The sequence below is a fragment of the Silurus aristotelis genome (assembly GCF_946808225.1).
Source record: "Silurus aristotelis genome assembly, chromosome: 3".
Classification (NCBI taxonomy): Eukaryota; Metazoa; Chordata; class Actinopteri; order Siluriformes; family Siluridae; genus Silurus; species Silurus aristotelis.
In genome coordinates, this window is record NC_139576.1 from 29,632,249 (window position 1) to 29,655,733 (window position 23,485).

The following is a 23,485-nucleotide window of genomic DNA, read 5'->3' on the forward strand; positions in this document are numbered from 1 at the left end:
CATTACATTTTGTTCCCCTCTCATGCCTGTTTTAATAGCCATAAGTATTTTAAATGCATTAATTTAGTTTCTTTATCTTCCAAACTTTATATGTTACAAAAGTATAAATCTATAAGTGCCTGGCTTTACATATGTGTAATCACATCCAGATGATTCCAGCTGTGTAGCTTGATGTTATTCAGTGTGTAGGCTATTCTCTGCACTATACTACTTTCTGTGCTATACTAGGGAAAGGTTTGCTATTGAAATGCTCTGGAAAAGTAACAGTTGCGCTTCTACATGATTTTGGGCCATCTCGCTTTTAAAGTAAATACAATAAAACATTCAGATAAACAGAAGTGAAGGCATCTGCCTTATATGGAGAGTTATTCTAACATCCTTTATTCTTACATCCTTCCTAATAATCGTAATCAAACTAATATTTACATGAAACCATGATACACTCATTTCTGTTCATTAATTATTGAGTATATTGAGTTGAACTTTCTTATACTTAATATTAATTGAGACTAAGGCTGTCAAAAGTAACGTGTTAATTATGCGCAATGCAAATTTATTTGAACGGCTTTAATTTTATTAACGCTATTAATGCAGCACCCATTTCTGTTTGACCATTTTTTTTTATCATTTTATTTATAGATATAAAAGAGGCAAAATTCAAACCTTACAATTTTAAAACTCAACCCACATCTATTCACGGCGTCCTTTCTGTACTTTTTCATTTTTAAATCACTAAACATTTGTTTTACTGATGCGGCAAGTCTCAAATCAAGCACCTAATCAATATTTGTCCGTACCCACCTTTATTAGAGTATTAAAAACTTGAAAGGAATTAAGGTGCATTTGAAACCAGAGGTGGCAAAAGTACACACATCCTTCAAGCAAGTAGAAGTACAGATACTCATGTTTTAAAATACTCTGGTAAAAACTGGAGTCGTGACTACACATTTTTACTCAAGAAAAATAATGACGTTTGGGCTCTGAATTGTACTTAAGTAAAAAAAAAGGGTTTTAACCATTACTACTGTTCCCTTTTTAGTGTCACACTGGTAACTGTACAGTGGCCGAGAAGTGCAAAACACATTAACAAATCAGAAAACAAATGAACAAATGCAAAAACAAAATAAATCAGAAAACACAACGACAATTCAGACAAACCGGAAAAGGTAGGTATAGTTTGTGAATGGAAACTTACCAATCATTTGATGAAACACCTGTCATCAGACTAGAATACTAGAGCACAGGCAAAACGTCTAAAGCGCAAGACAGATTTCATTAATAATTTCATACAACACAACAAAACCTGATCAGGAATGTCTCTGTTATCAGTCATGTTTACTTCACTGATTCCCTCTGTCTTATCCACGTTAACCCCAGACTTCTTGTTGCCTTTTGCCCGTTCATTGTTAACTTTGTAAAACCTCTGTAGCCTACATATGTGGTGAGTGAAAGCCAAGCAATTATACACCAGTGGGAGATTTAAAAAGCCACAAGTAAAATGAAATGACAAGAAATAAGTTGACAGGCTGAAAACGGTGCACAGTGAAAAGAAATATTGATCATGTCACCAAATAGATTAAAACTAAAGTAATAAGTCTGGTTTGATAATGTAACTCTTGACGATTGTGTGATTAATCACGCAAAATGTAGTCCTGGATCAGTGTTGCAGACTGTTAACATCAAGTACAGTCCAAATTCATCCTCAAAGCTCCTGTGTTACAAAGAGAATCTTATCCGGAGTACACTGTACAGTGTGATTAGGGTGCAGTTGAGGACTGCGGAAAGACTCGCAATGGCAGCATAACTCAAAGGGAGATCCAGAAGGTAACACAGACATCACACAGTTCAAACTCGAGTAAACATGTGAGAGAAGGGGTTGACAGCATACAATTATTCCAGTTCACACTTTATATCCATGATGCCTCCAGATCTGCTCCTTTACCTAAGATCAAACGATAAAAGGCTTAAATAAATAAATGTTTTAACACTGAAACTGTAAGTCCTGAACATTAATTGGAAGGCTTTTCCATAACTGTGGGGCTTTGTAAGAGAAAGCTTTGCCTCTGCTGTAGTCTTCATTATTTAAGGTACCAACAAATAGCCTGCACCTTTTGATCTAAGAACTCAACTCTACTCAACTCAACTCAACTCAACTCAACTCAACTCAACTCAACTCAACTCAAGCTTTATTATCATTCTTCCACAGACGCAGTATACAAAAGAATGAAGTGGCGTTACTACGGACAAAGGTGCATAGAGAGAGAAACAGTAAGAGTAGCATTAAACATAAATAAATAAAGAGTAAACATTAGACATGGCATAGTTAAGGTGTGATACATATGAGGTAGATGTGTGAGATATGAGGTTGGAATGTAGGTAATGTAAGTTAAGTGCAAGTGCACAGTCAGAGTGACTGTGGGCAAGTGGGTGCAATGTCCCCTGTGTAATGTCCAGAATGTATGCAGATGTGCTACAGTGTCCAATGTGCATTTTTAATGCACAGTAAAGTGGCTGAATGTGAGTGTGGACTTCTGAACCAAACTAAAGCTTATTTATGCACTTACCAGAACATCCAGACAGTAAAGCAATACAGTAATCTAGTTTTTCTGCATCCTGTGATGACATTATATTTCTGAAAAGAAAACATTTTAAAGAAGCGTTATCATATATCCTTCCACATTGCAAAAACTTGTTCAAGAACAAGGTTTTTACTTGGCCTCCTAATTCCCCAGATCACTACCTAATGTGCTGGACAAACAAGACTCATCCATAGAGGTTCCATCTCACAACTAACAAGACTTTAAGGATCCGTTGAAAAATGTTGGTGATACAGCTGTTTTGGAAGCTCTTTGAAGAGCTACATTATTAGGCAGGTGTACAAGGACATGAAAGTAAAACTACTCCAAATTATTATTTGGTATGACCACCTCAGTTTTATATAGGTACACTGTTGTGTTTTTAAAGAAATGTTTTTTTTTTTTTATTATTATTATTGAATTAAACTTTTTGAATGTTCGAAAGGACAGGCACTCAAGCCACACACCAGATGAAAAAATAAGTCTGGAAATGGAAGCAGAGTTAGCATATGTGGATAATTACTCTTTTTTGGGAGTTTCAAATGGATTCAAAAATTCAGAGATTAATTTTATCCATGTGCTGTCTGCATTCTTTACTCCTTTGCTCCTAAAAGCCAAAATAAAACCACAACATGTTAAAAGCTGTATTGTGAGTGAATTTGTTTGCAGCATATGAACAAGAACAAAAAAACTAACTAGCAGAATGTTCTTGTAATTTAGCGTTATTTTTAAGCCTAATGATTACTCAGCTTGATTAAAAAAGAAATCACAGATCAGTTTGACGTCTGTTTAACATGCAATCTTAACCACAACAGACTACACTAGCATTTTTTATTTTTTTTTGCTTAATCAAGATGTGAGATGTGCATTGACTCAAAAGCTGGCTTCTGCAGTCTCTTCTGTAGTATGTTTGGACAGTTTATTTTTGTTGTCTTCACAATCTGCACATCTGTTCAACAATTACATGGTGTTTATAGCTAGTTAGATTTCTCTATTTCTTGGGGGATGAAAATGGCTACATATGTTTGACTGCCAACAATAAATCATAAATTTGTTATGCAAAGAACATAATTCTGTTCTTATTTTTCGTATTAGCATTATGTATGCTTTTTAGTCGTAATATATGATTTCAGAAAAAAACAACCTTTTATATCAGTAATTATTTTTACTCACTTATAAACTGTTAGAAGTGTGCAAAAGTTACATAACAGATCTTAGTTTGCATTTAATATTATATTTTTTTTTTATGTTAGAATTATTAATAGTTGACTATGTAGAGTAAGAAATGTTAGCAGTAATGAGTACCGTTTAAAATCTTAAATGTCATAGATGAAAAGTTAATTTCTCCTGTCTTGAGCACATAAAATAAATAAAGTACTTAAGGCTTTATGGGATCTGCAAAAAGCCAAAATGCCTGAGCATTGAGTCATGATTCAGAGGCCTGGAGGAAGTCGGGGTGAACAGATGTGCTGCAGAAAGACCAATTTCTGATTATAACAAAGCAAGCAGAGGAAAAACATTATGTAACAGCATTTGCCTTGTGATTTCTTATTTCTTGGATGTTACTTACTTTATAGCTCTCTTTTTATCATTTGTAAAAAAAAGAATCTGACTGAGTATTCATGATATAAGGCACTAAATATACTGGATTTACACACTTTTGGCATCTGGGCAGTTCGTTTCTCCAAATATTCAGCTGAAATTCGTCATGCCGCTTCTAAAATTTCCCAAAAGTGTTCTTTGCTAGTAAGATATTTTTTTCTGACTTTGTGATCCAGCTCATCCCAGAGCAATTACATAGGATTTTCAGTGCTTATTTGCCACAATTAAATGATTTAGATCATAAGGCTAATTTTAAAATTATACTGAAAAACCCAAATAAATACATGGATTTTATTAATTAAGGGGAAAAAAAATGTCCAAACCTGCCTGGCCCTATACGAAAAAGTAATTGCCTCTAAAACTAATAACTGAATTTGCCACCCTTCAAGGCAACAAATGCAATCAAGCTTTTACATGACTGTGGAGGAATTCTGACCCACTCTTATTTGCAGCATAGTTTTATTTCAGCCACATTGGAGGGTTTTTGAGCATGAGCGGTTCTCTTACAAGTTCATGCCACATGCCGCATTTCAATTAGGTTTAAGTCTGTACTTTGACTAGGCCACTCCAAAGCCTACATTTAATAAATTTTTTTTAAAAACATATAGAGGTGACCTTGCTTGGTGTGTTTTGGATCATAGTCTTGCTGCATAACCCAAGTACATTTGAGTTTGAGGTCATGAAACAGTGCCCGGACATTCTCCTTCAGGATTTATGACTTCATATAGAAAGTCATCCAGGTCCTAAACCTGCCCCAGACCATCACACTACCACCACCAAGTTTAACTGTTTGTGTGATGTTCTTTTTATGAAATCCTTTGCCAGTTTTTGTAACAGGGTGCACACTTTCCAAAAAGTTAAATTATGGAACTTTGGATTCATTAGTCCACAGAATACAGTATTTGCTCAAAGGTCTTGGGCATAATCAAGATGATTTTTGGAATTTTGTGTTGTTTTTGGTCAGCAGTGGCCTTCGCCTTGAAACTCTCCTATGGATGCCATCTTTACCCAGTCTCTTACTTACTGTGTATTATGAACCTCAACTGAGGCAAGTGAGGCCTGCGTTTCTTTAGATAGATAGATAGATAGATAGATAGATAGATAGATAGATAGATAGATAGATAGATAGATAGATAGATAGATAGACAGACAGACAGACAGACAGACAGACAGACAGACAGACAGACAGACAGACAGTTTGCTGCAGTTTGGCATCTACCAGAAGTGCAAATTGTAGCAGTCGTGCAAAAGTGCAGATAAATATCTAGCATATTTACAGCAAGTGGTATATATGAAAGCATATACAGTGAATAAATATAAAGGTTATAACAGTGCAGAGATGTGTGGACATCATTAAGAATGACAGAATTACAGAAATGGTTCTAAGGCTATGGCATTGAAGAGGAATGTGCAGAAGTGAAAGGTTACAAGATTACAAGATTATGGCATTTAACGAGTTAGCAAGCTGAATAAACAGTCTAATATATATATATATATATATATATATATATATATATATATATATATATATATATATATATATATATATATATGTACTGAGGAGTAAAAAAAGATTTACTATGTAATATGTACATGTTTTGTACAGAGGTTATATAGTGTTTTGTTTTGTGTTTGTTTTGTAGTGATCTAGCGAGACGCTGGGCCTCGCGTTGTGCACGTGCCACCATCTTGGTTATTATTATAGATGTTGTTCTGGGTTCTTTTATAGGCTCCTGGATGACTCGTTGTTGTGCTCTTGGAGAAATTTTGGTTGGCCTGCCACTCCTGTAAAGGTTCTCCACTGTTGCAAGTTATTTCTTGATTAAACAAATCTGGAAGTAATCAGGGTTTGGCAAGTGAAATTTATGGTAGCCATGCAGGTTCCATGCAGTATTCCTTTCACCTAGAATAAATCTTCAACCTTCCCTGCTACAAAACAAACCAAAACTATTTAACTTTCATCTTCATGTTTTGCTGTAGTCTTCTTCTTCTTCTTCTTCTTCTTTCAGCTTCTCCCATTCGTGGTCACCACAGTGGATCTTCATTCTCCATACCCCACTGTCCTCTACATCTGACTCTTTCAACCAAACTACCTGCATGTCTTCCCCCACCACATCCATAAACCTCCTCCTTGGACTTCCTCTTTTTCTCCTTCCCTGTGACTCCATTCTCAGCATTCTCCTACTGTAATACCCCATGTCCCTCCTCTGCACATTTCAAAACCATCTCAATTGTGCCTTCCTCACCTTGTCTCCAAAACATCCTACATGCGCTGTCTCTACTTCCTGTTTCACCATCTCCACACCATCTCCATCCTTTATGATGAAAAGTCAAATTTCTATCCTTTCAGAAAAATCTACCAACATCTGCCCTCACCACATCCATTAAACCTCCTTGGCCTTCCTCTTTTTCTCCCTCCTGGTTGCACCATTCTCAGCATTCTCCTACTGATATACCCCATGTCCCTCCTCTGCACATGTTGAAAACATCCGTCAACCTGCCCATCACTACTACAAACAGGAAAGGGCTTAAAGCTGATCCTTAATGCAGTCCAACCTCCACCTTGAACCAGTCTATCGTTCCTACGGCACACTTCACTGCTGTAACACTGTCCTCATACATGTCCTGCACCACCCTCACATACTTCTCTGACACACCTGAGTTCCTCATACAATACCACAACTCCTCGGCACTCTGTCGTACGCTTTCTCTAAATCCACAAACACACAATGCAACTCCTTCTGACCTTCTCTATACTCTTTCCCATAACTTCATGGTGTGACTGATCAACATTATTCCCCTGTAGTTACTGCAGGTCTGCACATCTCCCTTATTCTTAAAGATTGGTACCTCCATTCCTCAGGCATCCTCTCACCTTCCAAAATCTTAAAACTCCACTGCCACCCCTCTACACCTCTCCATGCTTCTACCTTCTTACTAATCCTATCCACTTACTGCTTCACCATCTCCACACCATCCAACCATCCAGGCCACTGCTTTTCAATATTTACTTTATTTTGATTTGTGGGTGGCATGGTGTTGCTTAGATAAAGTTAAAACCTCATAGTTCCAGTGTTCTAGGTTCAACCCTGATTTCTCATTAGTGTTAGTGTAGGTTGTGTGCATTCTCTGGTTTACTCTGATTGTCTAAAAACATGCAGTTAAGCATCTTAACTATGTTTGATTTTTCCTAGGTGTTAGTGTGTACATGGTGCTGCTGCTCCGAATCAGGAGGAACAAATGAGATGGTTGTGTATTCTTGTAAATCTGCATTTGGCATGTCCTAGTGGAAGAGGACCACAGGGCAGACCCAGGGCCTGCTGAACTTATTCAAGTTAACAGTTGACTTGAAAGCATCAAGAGTGTGGGAATACTGAACAGTTCAGCTAAGTAAAAAGGAGTATTTATATTTTTAGTAGTTTTAGTAATTTAACATTTGACGTGTTTTATGTTTAGAACACTCCTTATGAGTGAGAAAGGTGGAGAAGAAGTGAAAGATATGTGTATAATATGCATCAATATAATACTTTTGGCTATGACTAAAGGTATTGGCACCACTAGCGAATGTATAAATGGTAAATATTAACGGCTACATTTCTGCATTGTTTTACTAAAGACTAAAGTTGGACAGTCTGAAACTATCATTTACCAAAAACTGTCAGTTTTAAGTTAAGTTTTATGCATGGACAAGCATGCGTACATTTGAAGATGAGAGAAAATCCAGGATGTGGGTTTGGTTAAAAACAATCTTTTCCAGCTAATCGTCCCAAATAAAAAAATGCTAGAAGAATAATCAGTGGGAAATACACTATACAATAGATTTTAAAATAAATGTTTTTTCCATTCAATTTTTTTCTCCCTGTAAACTCCATCTGGCTTTCATCCATCACTTTTTTTTTTTTTTTGCGAAGTTCCAGAGCCAAGTCCAAAGTGTTCACCATAAAAGGGCATTCCATTTAAAGCAGGTCACTCCTTTCGCAGTCTAGCTCAACACATGCTGTGAAACAGATTTGTTCCACAGTTCTTAAACAGGCCATCTAATACACAGTAATGGTAAAAGGCACTCTTATCCTGTTTGAGGTTTGCTGTGTTACAGATTTCCCAAACCCTGAAGGCAACTCTCACTAGTCTAAAAAAACAAAAAAAACTATCTAGGCTGGGTATCATAGAAGTACTAATTTATTAATGTCTTCTGATTTCTTTGTGAAACACAATGATGTACCTTAAAAACACATATTCACACACACACACACACACACACACACACACACACACACACACACACACACACACACACACACACACCACACACACAACAAAAATAAGTAGATTACTCTAGATCAGTTTTGACTTTTTACTGTTTTTTGCATGTTGCACATTATTTACCAAAAATGTATACAGTTTGATGTTGCCAAATTCAGTTAAACACCTATTACAACATTCAGAGAGGGTTTTTTCAATGAAAACATTTAGATAATTTATGAATGAATGTGGTTCCAACACAGAATACAAATAAGGCATTGTGCAAACAAGCAGTGAAAGCGTAATAAGGGGACTTGAGAATGTCTTTGTGTGTTAAAACATACATTAATGACTAAAAACTAAGCAAAAAACACTACCAACAGCAAAAACAACAACAATAAAAAACAAGATGATCCCTATAACCACCAGAAGATAGAATGATAAGCTTTCATCAAGCAGTTCATATATGTGAATGAAAAAAAAAAAGCAATAACAAAATATCTTCTTTTTCTTTCTTTCTTTCTTTTATTTAACTACTTAAGGCATTGTACTGTATTTGGGGGAAATATACTGTACAACGTACAAACACACAAAAATGCCATCTAGCACCAGTACAAAAATATCATGCAACAACATCTTTGGCATTTTTTCCAAAAAAAAAAAGAATGAAAAGAATTAAAATGCCTATTATAAAGGTTCCCCCTGGCAGAATCCAGTGCAGGCAGCTTGTTTTTTTTTAAATCATTTTTCCCTCAGAGGTGAACCTTGAATCATCAGTGTGCCTTCATGTCCTCACTGCAGCAATGACTTGTGCCTGCTCAACAGTGACTGTTGATAAAGAAAAAAAATCATTATGATTTGCTCATGTAGCAACTTTTATAAAAAAAAAAAAAAAAAAAAAAATATATATATATATATATATATATATATATATATATATATATATATATATATATATATATATATATATATATATACATGGTACAGTACATTCCTAAAGTAATTATTATATTCGGTTAGCACAAAGAGCTTAGAATGTGTTAAAACTAATAGTAAATTATAACCAAACCATGGGAGACCTTCCACTCATGATTTTGTTGAAATATCTGTATATGCAACTTTTCATTTGAAATGACCTTTTAAGTTTGTGTTTTTCATGCGGTTCCAAATATATGTGACTTGTTATTGTCTATGAAATTGTGAAATGATAAAACTTCACTTTTTCATAGAAAACACGTGTGCACATGCAAATGTCCTGCCAACCTGGAAACACTTCCACAGCTTTTATATCTGACTCACTTCGTCCAAACTGTATCACGTCCAGGCTAAACAGAAAAAAAATGTGCTGCTGTGTGGAATTAATTATACTACCAGTGGCTCTGTGTTTGCTCCCTGCTGCACAAGAGTGGAAATGTATGTGCATTGAACAAATCATATCCATAGCAAATATAATCAGTGTAAGCAGCACTTTTCTTTCATGTTTAAGTTCCCATCTAAACAAGTAAAACAAATGTTAACAAGACCAGATTATTGGAGATATGAAATTAAATATTTGACCTAAATGTATCTTTTTCAGTAATCTTTGTTCTTTTTCTTATTAAGAGTAAGAGTTAGTGATCAGTTTACCAGTTGAATTGCTTAGAATTCTCCAAATCTTAAGATCCTTCTAAAAAATAATGACTCTAAACTATGCTATGTTATTGCAACTGGTCACAGCATCGTTTCAATATTTTTTGATTTCTATAAAAGCTAAAGCAAAAGTATTTCTTTCAGGTTTACATGCTGAATGAAATGCTGATAAAAATTAATCAGCTAAATTTTGGAAAGAGAGGCCAGTGCAATTTCTGATTTCAGTAAATTAAAAGTGCACTCTTGATATAAATCTCACACCATAACATATACATTATAAATCTCATGCAAAAAAACAGTGACTGAGCGAAAGTTAGATGTCAGAAAAGGACATGGTTGTGATATAAAAAGAAGATCTTGGATGTTTTAGATAGCACATTGCAAAAGATGATACCAAAACACATCTATTTTATATTTCATATTATATGCTTATGATAACAAAGATATTTCTTTTTAATGACTTTAGGAAAAAATATTTACATTTACACAATTCAGTCAGTTAAAGATCAATGTGGTATATCTCACCGGCATTTCCACATGCTTTTTCACACTCCTGTTGTGTGTCAAAACGATTGAGGTTGCCACCACAGCCTCCATACCAGAATCGTGTACAGCTCTTGCTGACGGAGTCATAATGCCATTTAAGTACAAACTTAGCACATGTACCTTCATCCTTGGAAAGTTTACAAATGTCCAACACTGACGTTTGGGCAGCTGTTTAAAGAGAGCAGAACAGAGAAAAGTGAGTATTACAAACAGTGATAGCTTTAACAAGTTCACCACAAAATGTGGGCCAATGGGTCTGCATTACAATGTCATTATAAATATTGTGCTAAATGACCACAGAAAATGATTTTAGGATTAGCTCTCTTTCAAGAAATGGAAGACTGGAAATTACTGTGAGAAGATGACCTCAATGTTTTTCCCTCCTACTCCTTAAACAAAACGGACTAATTCATACCACTTCTGAAATGTTCTCAACATATGATGTATATCGTCCCATCCCCTAAAAACGGTCTTTTCATTGAGCAGCCGTTATTTTTTTCCACAAGCAATAAACATTTATATGATGAATGAGAGCACATAGGGCTTATTGTTAGCTGTGGAAATTCATGGTGGCTCCAAAATAATTTCTTCCATAGAGACTAAATTACTCAAGAAATAACACTTCAAACTTCATTTAAAAAAAAGAAAAGAGAACACTATACAACTAATCTTTTAGAAAAACTGAAGTGAAACATCTAATTTCAAAGCCCATATTATATAAACAGAATGACACCAGAAACATTTGCAAACTTCAAAAAACATCATAAAAGCACGTTTTTTCTTTTGATTTTACATGCCATAAATAGCACTCATGTAATCAAAAGAAAAACTTCTGTGTAAATGCACTATGCTATCACTCAATTATTTGATATGCATGGTTATAACATGTGTATAAAGACACAAGGATTTTCCAATCATATGGTAAAGATTGCCATAAATGATAATTGTAACTGGGAGAGAAATCCTAACCTGAACCTGGTATGTCCTGTGGTTTGATTGTTTCAACACTCTGCTGGTCCACTGTGGAGTAAGAAAATAATTATAAAAAAAAAAATTCTTTTGATATTAGAAAGATTAGAGAAATACCAGAAGAAAATATTTTGACGTTTCAGGGAGCCTAACGTCCCTTAAATGGGCCTTACATTTACACTGGCCCATCTGAGTTGCTGCAGTGTTATTGCAATGGCAATTACGTTTAGTAAATTTAATTTAAGTGCGTTTTTGCTCTCTTATGCTGCTTTGACACAATTATGTCACTGTTCAAAAACACCCATGTATTTTTAACTGTATATTCATCAAGTAAGGCCTTTCAAAATTTAAGTGCATTTCCCTAAGGCTGTAGACCCTGAAGCACTTGGTTCTGTGGGGCAAAACACCTACCTTTATTGAAGCAGTGTTTAAGGCATTGTGCCTCAGTCTCAAACCTATTTTCATTGCCTCCACAACCTCCATACCAGAAGCGGGTACAGAATCCATTCTTTTTGTCAAAGTACCACTTAGCCTCATAGTCTTTGCATGGTAGTCCAGTGTCAAAGTCAAGTGAGCATGGGTCTGCAAACTCATTAACTAGAACATGCAAAAAAGTAGGTGTTACAGTAGATTATGAAAAGGAGTGTGTTAGTGATGTCAGCTGAGTTTTTCAAAATGAAGGACATTTAAAGACAAATATTACAAGCGTGTGCATTTAGATGAGCTGAAATGCTAATCTTATGTTAGCATAATGTAACTGTTTTATTAGGTTTTCAGTAAAGGAGCTACATTCTACCATACTTTTCTATAGAAAACATGCCATTCTAATTTTCCATAATCAAACATTATTTGAATAACTTATTTGATTAAACATATGAATTTTACCACACTTAAATCCTGACCTATGTTTGTACAAAAAGATTAGAGAAACATGAAATTAAAACTGAAACATTTACACATACAGTCCTCTCCAAAAATATTTTAATGGCAGGTTGATTGAAAAAAAAAAAAAAAATTAATTTTTGCTATACACCAAAGACATTTTGGGTTTTTTTCGGTAAAAAAGATTATTGAGATAAGAAGTCCGCTTTTATTTTCATAAATAGTTACTAAACATAACACCTATGTTTGGACATACCCATTTTTCAAGTGTTCAAAAAACATTGGAACACGGAACTAACAAGTGTTTAATAAATAATTAAGAGTTAGATTATTAGGCATTATAAATATCTAAACATATGCTTCGTTGTTCAACCATGCTTTCGCCTGTGAAAACTGCATTTGTTAATTATAACCCAATATGATGACCAGAGAGCGTTCTATTGGAGAAAATAATGGCATCACAGGACCACCAATTTGTTGATACTTAATGTAATTATTGCAAACCATTAAATTGCAACCAAATATTAAGTATTATTAAAATCACTCAAATATGTCACTAAAATACATCACTAAAATAGAGTGGTCTGTTAGTTTGTTATCACCAAGATAAAAGAAACATCAGGAAATGAAAGCTGAAATTAGAATCTATCATATGATAGGATATATCTCACACTCAAAATGTCTTATAATCATAGCATATAGCAAACAATAAAGAAGGTGGTGCAAATCGTACAAATGGGCGTGTCTAAAGCATTTCACAATATTGAAAGTGTCTAGACATTCAGCTCATCTCAAACCACCTGATCACATGACAGTTTAAAAACAAGAAGAATAATTGTTTCCTTTTGCAAAAATGCAAAACAATTGTATCCTTTAGCTAAAGCTATGTAAATCATGCAGCAAACCCACCACCTGCAACTCATTTGACTTTTGTGTTTGTTTATTGTAGATAATAAGAGGACGTAGTGCATGCAGCTTACAAAGATTAAAGATTTTTTTAGGTTATTGCTGTAACATGTTAGTGGTAGTGGTAGTGACGTGTGCAAAGGTAGTGAGACATTTTTGCATTTCTGTTTTCCAAAAGAAAAAAATTTAGAGTGGTGATAGGCTAATGTGGTGTTGATCCATGTGTGGAATGACTTTACTGCTTTGGTATGCCTAAATGCCTTTACCACAGAACACAGCTGGTGGGAAAGTCAAGAAAAGTTATATTGAATTATATAGTGCAAATTAATTTATATACTAAACATGCTGATGTATTGTTATTAACTGCTATGAATTATTTGTGTGTTTCAGGCAGAATTTGATTTTACGCACAGATTTCAAGAACCTTATAGAAAACTGTTAAGAAACTGCTGTAGATCAGGAAGTCACTCTTCCACTGATCATGATGGTCATTTAGCAAGTAAATATATAAAAACCTTTCTCTTAGAGAGGAAGTAAGCATTTTCTTAGTTGAGAACAAGATGGCTACCAAAACAATGAAAAGCTTTCTTTGTAAAATAAGTAGACATGATATGAAAAGCAAATGTTTTTGTTGTAAACTTTTTCGCAAACAAAATAAACCACAGATAAAATTGCTAAAATGAATCTCTAATACATCATGAATTCTGGTGATGTAATAACTTGATGCGATTTGGGTTTTAAATCTGAAGTTTTAAAAAAGATAAAAGATAAAAGATAAAATCATCTTTTAACAATTTGGGGAAAAGTTTGGGATTGTATTGGTTAGTCATTGAAAGTGGTTTGATCATCATCTGTCATAATTCTAGACAGTCACAAGCTGGTTAAACTAATAACACACAAAGATTCTACAAATCTTTATTCGCAATATCCGCCAATATTTCCTGTAGCTGCTTAATGACTGGAATAATGATGAGAAAAGAATTTTAGAGCATTCCTCTGTACAAAACTGTTTTAAATAATAAGTATTTTCGGCCTTCATAATTTTAAAACCATATTGAGGTTATTCCACAACATCTCAACTGGGTTAAGGTCTGGACTCTCTTAAAGTCATTAACTGTTGCCTTGATATCATCCTGTATGCCTTGATGCAGTTTTTTTTTTTTTTTTTTACCTTTTTCAGGGCTGCTCATAGAGCTTTGGTGTGACCTTCAACAGTTTGTGTCATTATGGATCAATGATCATCCAGGTCTTTAAAAATGTTAGGTTTTTTTATCCAGGTTTATGCATCATTATAATCTGTATTCTGAGGTCCTACAAAAGCTGATTGGATTCTCGGGGTTCTTGAGAAAAAGAGATTTGTCAGTAACCAGATTTTTTGCCTCTATTTAAAGAGCAAAGCAGCCGTGTAACACAAACTTCCAGTCTCATCTCCTGAACTGAACACCTGACTCCAATTAGCAACTGGCAAAATTGTGAACTCATAGGTTTACCTTATTTTTTGCAATAAAGCTCTGAGAAAACACCACTCTATGTGTGTTATTAGTTTAGTCAAATTTTCTATATTGTGACCTACCTGAAAATAAGACTACATATATAATAATTCAATGTAAGTATCCATGTAATTTCAAAGGGGTTCACAAACTTTATCTTTCAACAGCTTCTTTCTAGCCTGTAATGTGTTTTAAGCACTATACATTACATTTTATTTTCATAGATGCTGCTTTATAACAGGTTAAATAAAATTATACACATTGCAACATAAATAATGATTTGCAAAAATATTTGTTTTAATTACTTCGGATCTCAGTGAATCTAACTGTTCAGAAAATCTGTCCAGAAAGACAATATTGGTGTTATTTATAGTGAAGAATGCCACATTATTATATTATAAATTTGATATTTATGTGTATGTATATTATATATACATTTATTATTATAAAAAAAAGGTAATACTGACCATAAAGTTAAATTTACTCACCAATTTCTGGTTTGCTCAGTGGAGATGTAGTCAGTTCACCTATGGAACTTGTGGCAAGATGTTCTGCCTCTGTTAAAAACATATTTTCTCATTTACAGCATAAACCTAACAATGGTGCATAGTTGTTTGCAATGGTTTGGGCACCCCTGGCATTATAACAGTATTTTTCTTAAAGTGAAAATAAGTAAATATTATCAAATATTTTAAAACATAATATGTTCTGCAAATATTATGCAAGCATACTTTTTTATTAAATGTAAAACAATTAAGGCAAAGTTTTGGAGAGTTAAACATTATAGAATTTAGGTAACTCCTTAAGCCTGTTAAAACCTCTCACTAATATTACATCCCCATTTAAAAAAATGTCTGAATCTTAAAAACTTGTGTTAAAACAAAAAACTATGAGCTGACAAAAGAGTGCTTTAGTACTATGTTGTTGCTTGCAGAAATCTGATCTGCAGAACATTAAATTGTTGGAACTGTGCAGCAACACTCTTTTGTCAGCTCATAGTTTTTTGTTTTAACACAAGTCACCAAAGAATGAGTCACCAAAAAGAAAGTGATTTCATCACAGAAGTCAACATTGGAAGTTTGCATAAATGATCTCGAGGCAGTTTGGTGCTGTGTACTGATAACAAAATAAAAAAAGGAAACTATCAAAAGCTTTGGGATTGGCTTTCCAAGTGTTCTGAACTTCGAATTTCGAATATGCTGTTCATGCAAGATTGTTAATAATATCTTAAATATCTTAATATCTTAAAGTGCTATTGGGTGTCGAAACTTTTGAACATGCCACAATTAATTAATTTAATAAACGAGAAAAGTACTAATAAATTGATAAATGAAATTAGATTTAGGTTTTTGTTTTGAAAAATACAAATGGAAACGGTTTATACCATACATGCAGTTTATACATCGCATTTAGTTTACTAACTTACAAAATGTACAAAGTATTGTAAATAAAACATGAATCAAATGTAAAAATTACTTTGACAGCAGATATTGAGAGCAGCATTAAAATGTAAAGATCGTAAGCTTACTTGTGGTAATTATGCCTTTGTAGGTGCTGGTAGCCTTTTCTTTAAGACTGTGGCTAATGACTACCACGTGATAGGTTTGACTGGGTTCCAGGTCTTGAAATGTAAGATGGGGACCGGTCATGTTCCTCTTCAGTATTAAGCGATGATCCTTTAGGTGAGTCACTGTAACTTCATGGATTGCTTTTGGATCATTACTGACCCATAACAAAGTGAAACTTTTGGAAGTGACATTGACTAGGTGTGGATCCTCAGCATTTATTTCTGTGAGCACAAAAAATACAGATTAGACAGGTTTTTTCTAATTCAAGGCCTTATTAAGCTAATGATCAAGGCAGACCATGGCACAGCTCAGATTTACAATTCACATAGCCATCATTACATTAGTGACTATATATATAATGCCTATTAATTTTTAATCACTGAACATTTGTTTTATTGATAATCAAGCACCGAAATCCGCCATGATGCACACATCCGCAATCAAAACCGTCTGTGTGTATACATGTCCTGATGACTAATGCAATTTAAAACACCATAATTACTTTAAACCATTTACATTACATATTTTGTCTATGTATGTTCGCTATGGTTTCACTAATAATAAACATACATTTGCATAAAGCATCCATATTTGTCCATGCCCATGTTGATTAGAGTATTAAAAACCTGAAAAGTGCTCATTTAAGGTAAATTTACAACAGATAAAATTTGCGATTAAGTTGAGAATAATCACGAGTTAACTCATGACAATCATGCGATAATATTTTAATTAAATATTTTAATCGATTGACAGCAAAAAAAAATTAAATAAAAAAAAAATATATATATATACAGTATATATATATATATATATATATATATATATATATATATATATATATATATATATATATATATATATATATATATATAAAATGACCAAACCTTTCAGCTTTTGTTCCTTATCTTCCTTCTGTCCCTGAACATCATGTTTATTGTTGTTCCTACAGTAAATTTTGTAAAAAAGTAGAATATAAGGATTCTGCTGTACAAGTAAAATGTTAATAATTCTAACATTCTGAATCTTATGGGCATAAATTACTATTTCTCTTAGGAACAATGTCAGAAGGCTTACTTGTAAGTGCTAGCTTGGTCACTTTGGTACGACTGGCAGTGCTTTGACATTTCAGCAGACATGTAGAAGGCATTCTTCACTGTGTTGTGTGTTTCAAAATGTAAAATTAAAAACATGACTACTCATTAACTCACAATTTTGTAAAAGAGTTATACTTACAACTAAGGTACTTGGGCAGTAGTTGGGCAAACCTCTGAAGCTGATCATTGTAGAAACCTTGAGGTCCATCTATACTCTTGTAAAATACATCTGAAGGTTCACTAGCAATCTGGGCCAGGATACGAGCATCTCTGGCACTGATCTGCTTACCTACTCCTATCACCACAATGAAATAACCTTTACATTTTACATCAATGGCTGCCTTAAGCAGTTTCTCTTCATTCTCTGCCACTGGTCCAGTCACAAGGAGAACGAGCACCTTCAGTTGGCGTGGATATGGTGCTTTTTCAAACACATTCTCTACTGTACTCTCTAGTGCAGCTGCCAGAGCACGACCCCCTTCTAGTTGTTGCACCTTGTGCAGTAAGAAGCTCTGGATATCAAGAACTGACTTGTGGTCTGTCAGGCCAAATGCCATGCGAATAGGTATCTTGCTATCATTGTACAAATACTCATATGGGGAATGCTGAACGAGTGCTACTCTAGCATGATTGGCACTCGTGGCTGGTTCTGCTGAGATCTCCAGGTGATTCACCATGTCAGCAATATATCGTTTCATTTCTGTAAAGACAGTCGGCCAAGTGCTTTCAGAGCTGTCAATGATGAAAGCCATATCAACATCTAAGTCTGTGGTTGAGGCCCTTCTTCCCCTACTTCCTGCGGAAGGCCTATAATCACATTGCTGATTAGGAGTACATATATCTGCAGAAAAAAAAACATTTCAGTGACACCACTGTTCATTAAATGTTGGTATATGTTTTTAGGTTACTGTACATAAGCCATGTATTTAAAGGTGGATGCTTTTTATTTTAAAATGCACTGCATGTGATAAAGTTTTACCTAGGCAGATGTGGCAGTCATGTATCTCCTTAATAATTGTGTTGATATTTGCACTTCCTGAAGAGGGCAGGTCTTTGAAATATGCTAAAATTGTGTTATTTACCTGAAAGATAAACCAATATAAGAAAAATTAGAAAAAAATTGGAGTGCATTTAACAAGCAAGCTTAATAATGTCTTTGTGTATAATTTATCTTGGGACAGATTTATTTGCATTGTCCCAAGAGTTTTTAGTGCTGACCCCACCTGCAGGAATTTCTGTGTCGGACGAGGCATGAGGAAGACACTAGTGATTCCAGCATCGTAGAGTCGCAAAGCAGCATTTGTGAACTCTGTTGTAAAATCCACAGGTTCATTCACAAAGAATACAGCTAACTTGCGCACCAAGAAGCCACTGCGCACCCTCTTAAAGGTGTTTTGGGCCAAAAAGTTCATAGCTGATTCCAGGTTGCGCTTTTTATTTGTTCTCAGAGACTGCAAGCCTTGCACTCGTTCCAACAACATGCGTTTCCTAATGGCATCAGAAAAGCGTATGTCAGTGGTGATTTCACTGTTGTAGAGTGTTAGGGCTACTCGAGCTCCACGTGGACAGTTGCTCTCAGTGATGGTAATGCCATTCACGAGTCTGTGTGTGATGTTTTTCATGACATCAAAATTAGCCCTTGATACCCCAGTCGATGTATCCAAGGCAAAGGCCAGCTCAGTGGGATACAGGGGACATTCCAGAGCTCCTGAAGAACAGAGAGTTTCTTGGTTTGAGAATTGTTAACCTATAAAACTAATAAGCCAGTTCTTGTTATGTGTTTAATTAAAGGGCTGGTTCACTTACCATAACAGCATGCTACAAAAGAAAAAAAAAAAGTCAGGTTAATTTTTTTTTTTTTACAACAAGAAACACTCTTTAAATGTAATACTACTATTATATTATATACATACGACAGTTATCTCTGATTTTTTTGACCAAGGCACAAGCCTGCAAAAAAACAACGGATGTAGTAGTTTAGCAAAGAATTCCCATGTTTTCCCACTATCATAAAGTTAAATTAAAATAAGGACATATCCTTACTGATTCAGCTGGTCCTCTGGGTCCCTTTTGGCCCTGTGTGAACAAAAACATTATTTTCCAAGATAATTCTTTATCTGTTTTAGGGCTGTTTAATCTGAACCAGCACTGGTCACATTCCAAAACATTTTTCGTGTCCCTCTTTGCGTACTGATTGCAAATTTATAGTTTGTAATTTGCTCCAATACAATTCAACATTCATTTAAACATCCTGATTAGTCACTATGAATTGACTTCCTTACTGATAATAAAATTAATTAATTTAAAGAAGAATACTTACATAAGGTCCTGGATAGCCAACCTCTCCCTTCAGTCCAGGATCACCAGCACCTCCTGCAATACCCTAGAATATAAAGTGCACAATCCATTACATATACTATATAGAATAGATATAAAAATATATTAAATATGCAGTAGTTGTAGAGCTCACTCTCTGGCCACTGTTTCCTTTGGGTCCTGGTCCGCCACTGGTTCCAGGATCACCAGATGCCCCCTGTGAACAAAGAAAAAAACCCACTAGTTTATAACCTTTGTGCTATTTTAGAGACATTCAAGCAGCCAGGAAAAAACACTTAAAGCTTTGTTGTGATGACCAGATCTTACCTTCGGACCTGGATATCCAGGGAAGCCCGGATCACCCTGTAAAAACACATCATTAACTTTTTTAATAATTAATGGTGTTTCATGTATTACATATGATTTACTCTATTTAATATAATTATAGACAGGTATACAAACACAAAATTTTATTTCTTTAATGGTTTATTGCCCCTTTAAATTCTAGCATTTCTTAGGAAAAACATCATATATTAAATTAGCTGGGTGCTGACAATCATGCAAAAGCAGGTAATTATGTCTTACAGACCTTTCTTCCATCAGGACCAGGTTTTCCAAAGCCATCTCGCCCATCTTCTCCCTAGTAAAATGACATTTAATTTTAAACACTTTGATATGAGGCATGTCAATAAAGACATGAAGTAACATCATGGAACATACAAATGTTCCACTTATACAGTGTTACTTACTGTAACATATTCCACCATTCTCATTTTAATAAAATATACATGACTAATTTAATGTTTGCTATCACATGTTTAAATGTCTGAACATGGTTTTACAGACTTACAGGTTCTCCTCGAGGTCCAAGTGGTCCTATAGAACCCTTAGGTCCTGGTTCTCCAGGTTCACCCTACAATCAAATTAGAGAGACTACTCACCCAAAAAAACTATACAGTGAATGCTTTGGGGTGAGTTTCGGGATCCACAGTATGAAATCATTAGGTAATTTATTAGATTAGAATCATTCATAGATGAAATATCAGTACATTTTCCATTTGCAGCTATGTGACATACCTTCCGACCAACAATGCCTCGTCTCCCCTTATCCCCAGATGGTCCTTGAGGTCCTCCTGGGCCCTAAAAACATACATCCCTGTTACAATTGCAGTTTTTCATGGTGTAAAAAAAAAATCCCTAGGTAATTCATGTTATTAATTTTTCATCACCTTTAATGTAAAACAGCAATCAACAGAATTCAAGTGGACATCAAACATAAAAGTTTGTTAAAACCTGCTAATCATAGTGCTTTACCCATGTATATAAATAAAACCTAAATTAAATATAAAAATTGGTGAAAAATCTTCCAGTGTGATGAATATAACATACATCGACCTGGCATAACTTTATGACCACCTGCTTAATATTTGTGTTGGTCCCCCTTTTGCTGTCAGAACAGTTGTGACCCGTTGAGCATTAACTTCTTAGCAATTTGATCTACAGAAGCTCATCTGCCTTTGCTCATCATGTGCATCAATGAGCCTGTTGCACACTGGGAACATCCCACAAGAGCTGCAGTTTTGGAGATGCACTGACCCAGTTGTCTAACCATCACAATTTGGCCCTTGTAAAACTCGCTCAAATTCTTATGCTTAACAATTTTTCTGCTTCTAACCTTTTCGACTTTGAGGACAAAATGTTTACTTGCTGTCAAAAGTACACTGTATTGACAAAAGTATTGGGTCACATGACCTTTCCTGCTATATGTGGTTCTTTTCCAAACTGTTACCACAAAGCTGGAGGCACTCAATTGTATAAAATGTGCTATAGATTGGATGTGCTATACTAAAATTTCCTCTTTACTTGAACTTGGAAACCCAAATCTGTTCCAGCATGGCAGTTCCCCTGTACACAAAGTGAGCTCCTTGAAGATGTGGTTTACATGCTTTGGAGAGGAAGATCTTGAGTGACCTGCTATTGAGCTCTGATCTCATCCATACTGAACACCTTTGGGATGAATTGGAACGCTGACTGCACCCCAGGCCTCATCACCTACATCAGTAACTGCCTTTCGTAACACCCTTGTGGCTGATGAACATAAATATCTATAAGCACACTCCAAAATCTAGTGGAACATCTTCCCAGAAGAAAGCAAATTGGGACTAAATGTGGAATGCAATTGTTAAAAAAAATCACTTACTATACTTATGACCAGGTGACCCAATACTTTTGGCAATATAATGTATCATATCCACTAACAGGTGCCATGATGAAGAGATAATCAGTGTTATTCACTCGTTGTTTAAAATGTTATAATATCATAATGTTATGCTTGGTCGGTTTAAGTTTTTATATTAATACTTATAAAATATTTATAAATGCAGTTTCACAAAATAATGAAAACATTTACGACTAATTAAAAAATACCCAGACATGGCAGTTACAAGAAGTTATGTTCCTAGCCCGAGATAGAACAAATGAAGAGCAAATAAATGTCATTTTATGATTTAGTGCAAAAAATTCAGAGATTTAATCTACACCAAATACCAAGAGCACTGTAGTGATGTGTTGTATTTTTAAAGAAATATAGCACCTATAGAGTACAGATTTACAGAATATCAGCATGGCTGTGATTTGGCTTCAGGTAATCAGAGACGTGTGATATTTGTCATGTTATGAAAGGATATCAAATGCAAGTGAAGACTTCATATTTATAGTTGAATCTTAAGAACACACAAAATAACTTGAATAAAAATAACAAAATGACAAAATAAAGCAAACATATGGAGCTTAAGCAAACATCAGGACCATAAACTGTAAAAAATTTACATGACTGACATCAATGACTAGGAAAAACAACCATGGAAAGACAAATGTGAGCCGAACAGTGCAGTGCATAGTAAGGATATGTGCTAATTATCTATAAATCAGATGCAGAGAAACCCTCAACATAATCCATACAATAATCAGTTTAACAGCACAATTTCATGCACTTACTCTTGGTCCTGGATTTCCGTCTTCTCCCCTGGTTCCTGGAGCTCCAACTGGCCCACTGGGACCCTGCCACAAGAACCATAAACAAGTCAGCCTTATTTCTTATTCAGTCATTAGTGTCAAACCTAAACATAATGTAAAGTCTTCTTTTCTTCACAGAAAAGAAAGAAAATCTGAGTCGTATGTCATTAATTCTAATGATACAAAGGTTTTTGGTCTTCTCTTCATTTCTCTGTTTTTTGTGTTGTTGATATATAAGCATCAAACGATGTCTCCCTGTCCTAGCAGAGGATTGGAGCGAAGATTTAATTGCATTAGTTCTCTTATTAATGCTAGCACAGTCCACAGGAAAGATCTGTTTAAAATTTCACTTTGAAAAACAGTATCTATTACAAAATGAATATGCTTATTCCTACTTGCTGTAAAACTCTTTACATCTCGAACACTGCAAAAATCTGCCTTTACAACTAATAAAATTAATCTGCAGTGGGAGAAACCTGGAAAACCTGAAGGAAGATCCTAGTGGCAGTTGAAAAACCTGCCAAATTCTAAGCCTTGCTTCAGCTGAAGTGACTTATAAAAACTTACTCTAGACCCTCCAATTCCGTTCTCCCCTGCAACGCCATCTGCTCCAGGCTTTCCAACAGAACCCTAAAACATGGAATTGTACA

The 23,485-nt window shown here is 34.8% G+C and overlaps 2 protein-coding genes across 3 annotated transcripts in view; both read right to left on the reverse strand.

Moving 5' to 3' along the window:
* Nucleotides 1-23,485, reverse strand: part of LOC310724036 (craniofacial development protein 2-like) — a 384,292-nt gene that overhangs the window by 191,567 nt on the left and 169,240 nt on the right. The window lies entirely within an intron of this gene.
* The window catches only part of col6a3 (collagen, type VI, alpha 3), a 75,454-nt gene continuing 60,487 nt past the window's right edge, over nt 8,519-23,485 (reverse strand). The window contains exons 24-45 of one of the 2 annotated variants that reach the window (XM_083537624.1): nt 23,403-23,465; nt 22,818-22,880; nt 20,898-20,960; nt 20,671-20,733; nt 20,410-20,460; nt 20,148-20,183; nt 19,975-20,037; nt 19,825-19,887; nt 19,548-19,580; nt 19,418-19,454; nt 19,311-19,322; nt 18,728-19,212; nt 18,484-18,586; nt 17,644-18,345; nt 17,485-17,563; nt 17,295-17,353; nt 16,371-16,631; nt 15,331-15,399; nt 11,976-12,161; nt 11,565-11,615; nt 10,575-10,763; nt 8,519-9,248 (exon numbers count right to left, since the gene is read on the reverse strand). In XM_083537624.1, the coding sequence (XP_083393750.1) occupies nt 9,205-9,248; nt 10,575-10,763; nt 11,565-11,615; nt 11,976-12,161; nt 15,331-15,399; nt 16,371-16,631; nt 17,295-17,353; nt 17,485-17,563; nt 17,644-18,345; nt 18,484-18,586; nt 18,728-19,212; nt 19,311-19,322; nt 19,418-19,454; nt 19,548-19,580; nt 19,825-19,887; nt 19,975-20,037; nt 20,148-20,183; nt 20,410-20,460; nt 20,671-20,733; nt 20,898-20,960; nt 22,818-22,880; nt 23,403-23,465 (2,775 nt within the window). In that variant the 3' untranslated portion in view covers nt 8,519-9,204. Of the gene's footprint in view, nt 9,249-10,574; nt 10,764-11,564; nt 11,616-11,975; nt 12,162-15,330; nt 15,400-16,370; nt 16,632-17,294; nt 17,354-17,484; nt 17,564-17,643; nt 18,346-18,483; nt 18,587-18,727; nt 19,323-19,417; nt 19,455-19,547; nt 19,581-19,824; nt 19,888-19,974; nt 20,038-20,147; nt 20,184-20,409; nt 20,461-20,670; nt 20,734-20,897; nt 20,961-22,817; nt 22,881-23,402; nt 23,466-23,485 lie in introns of those variants that run through there. The other variant, XM_083537623.1, reaches the window with a different exon arrangement.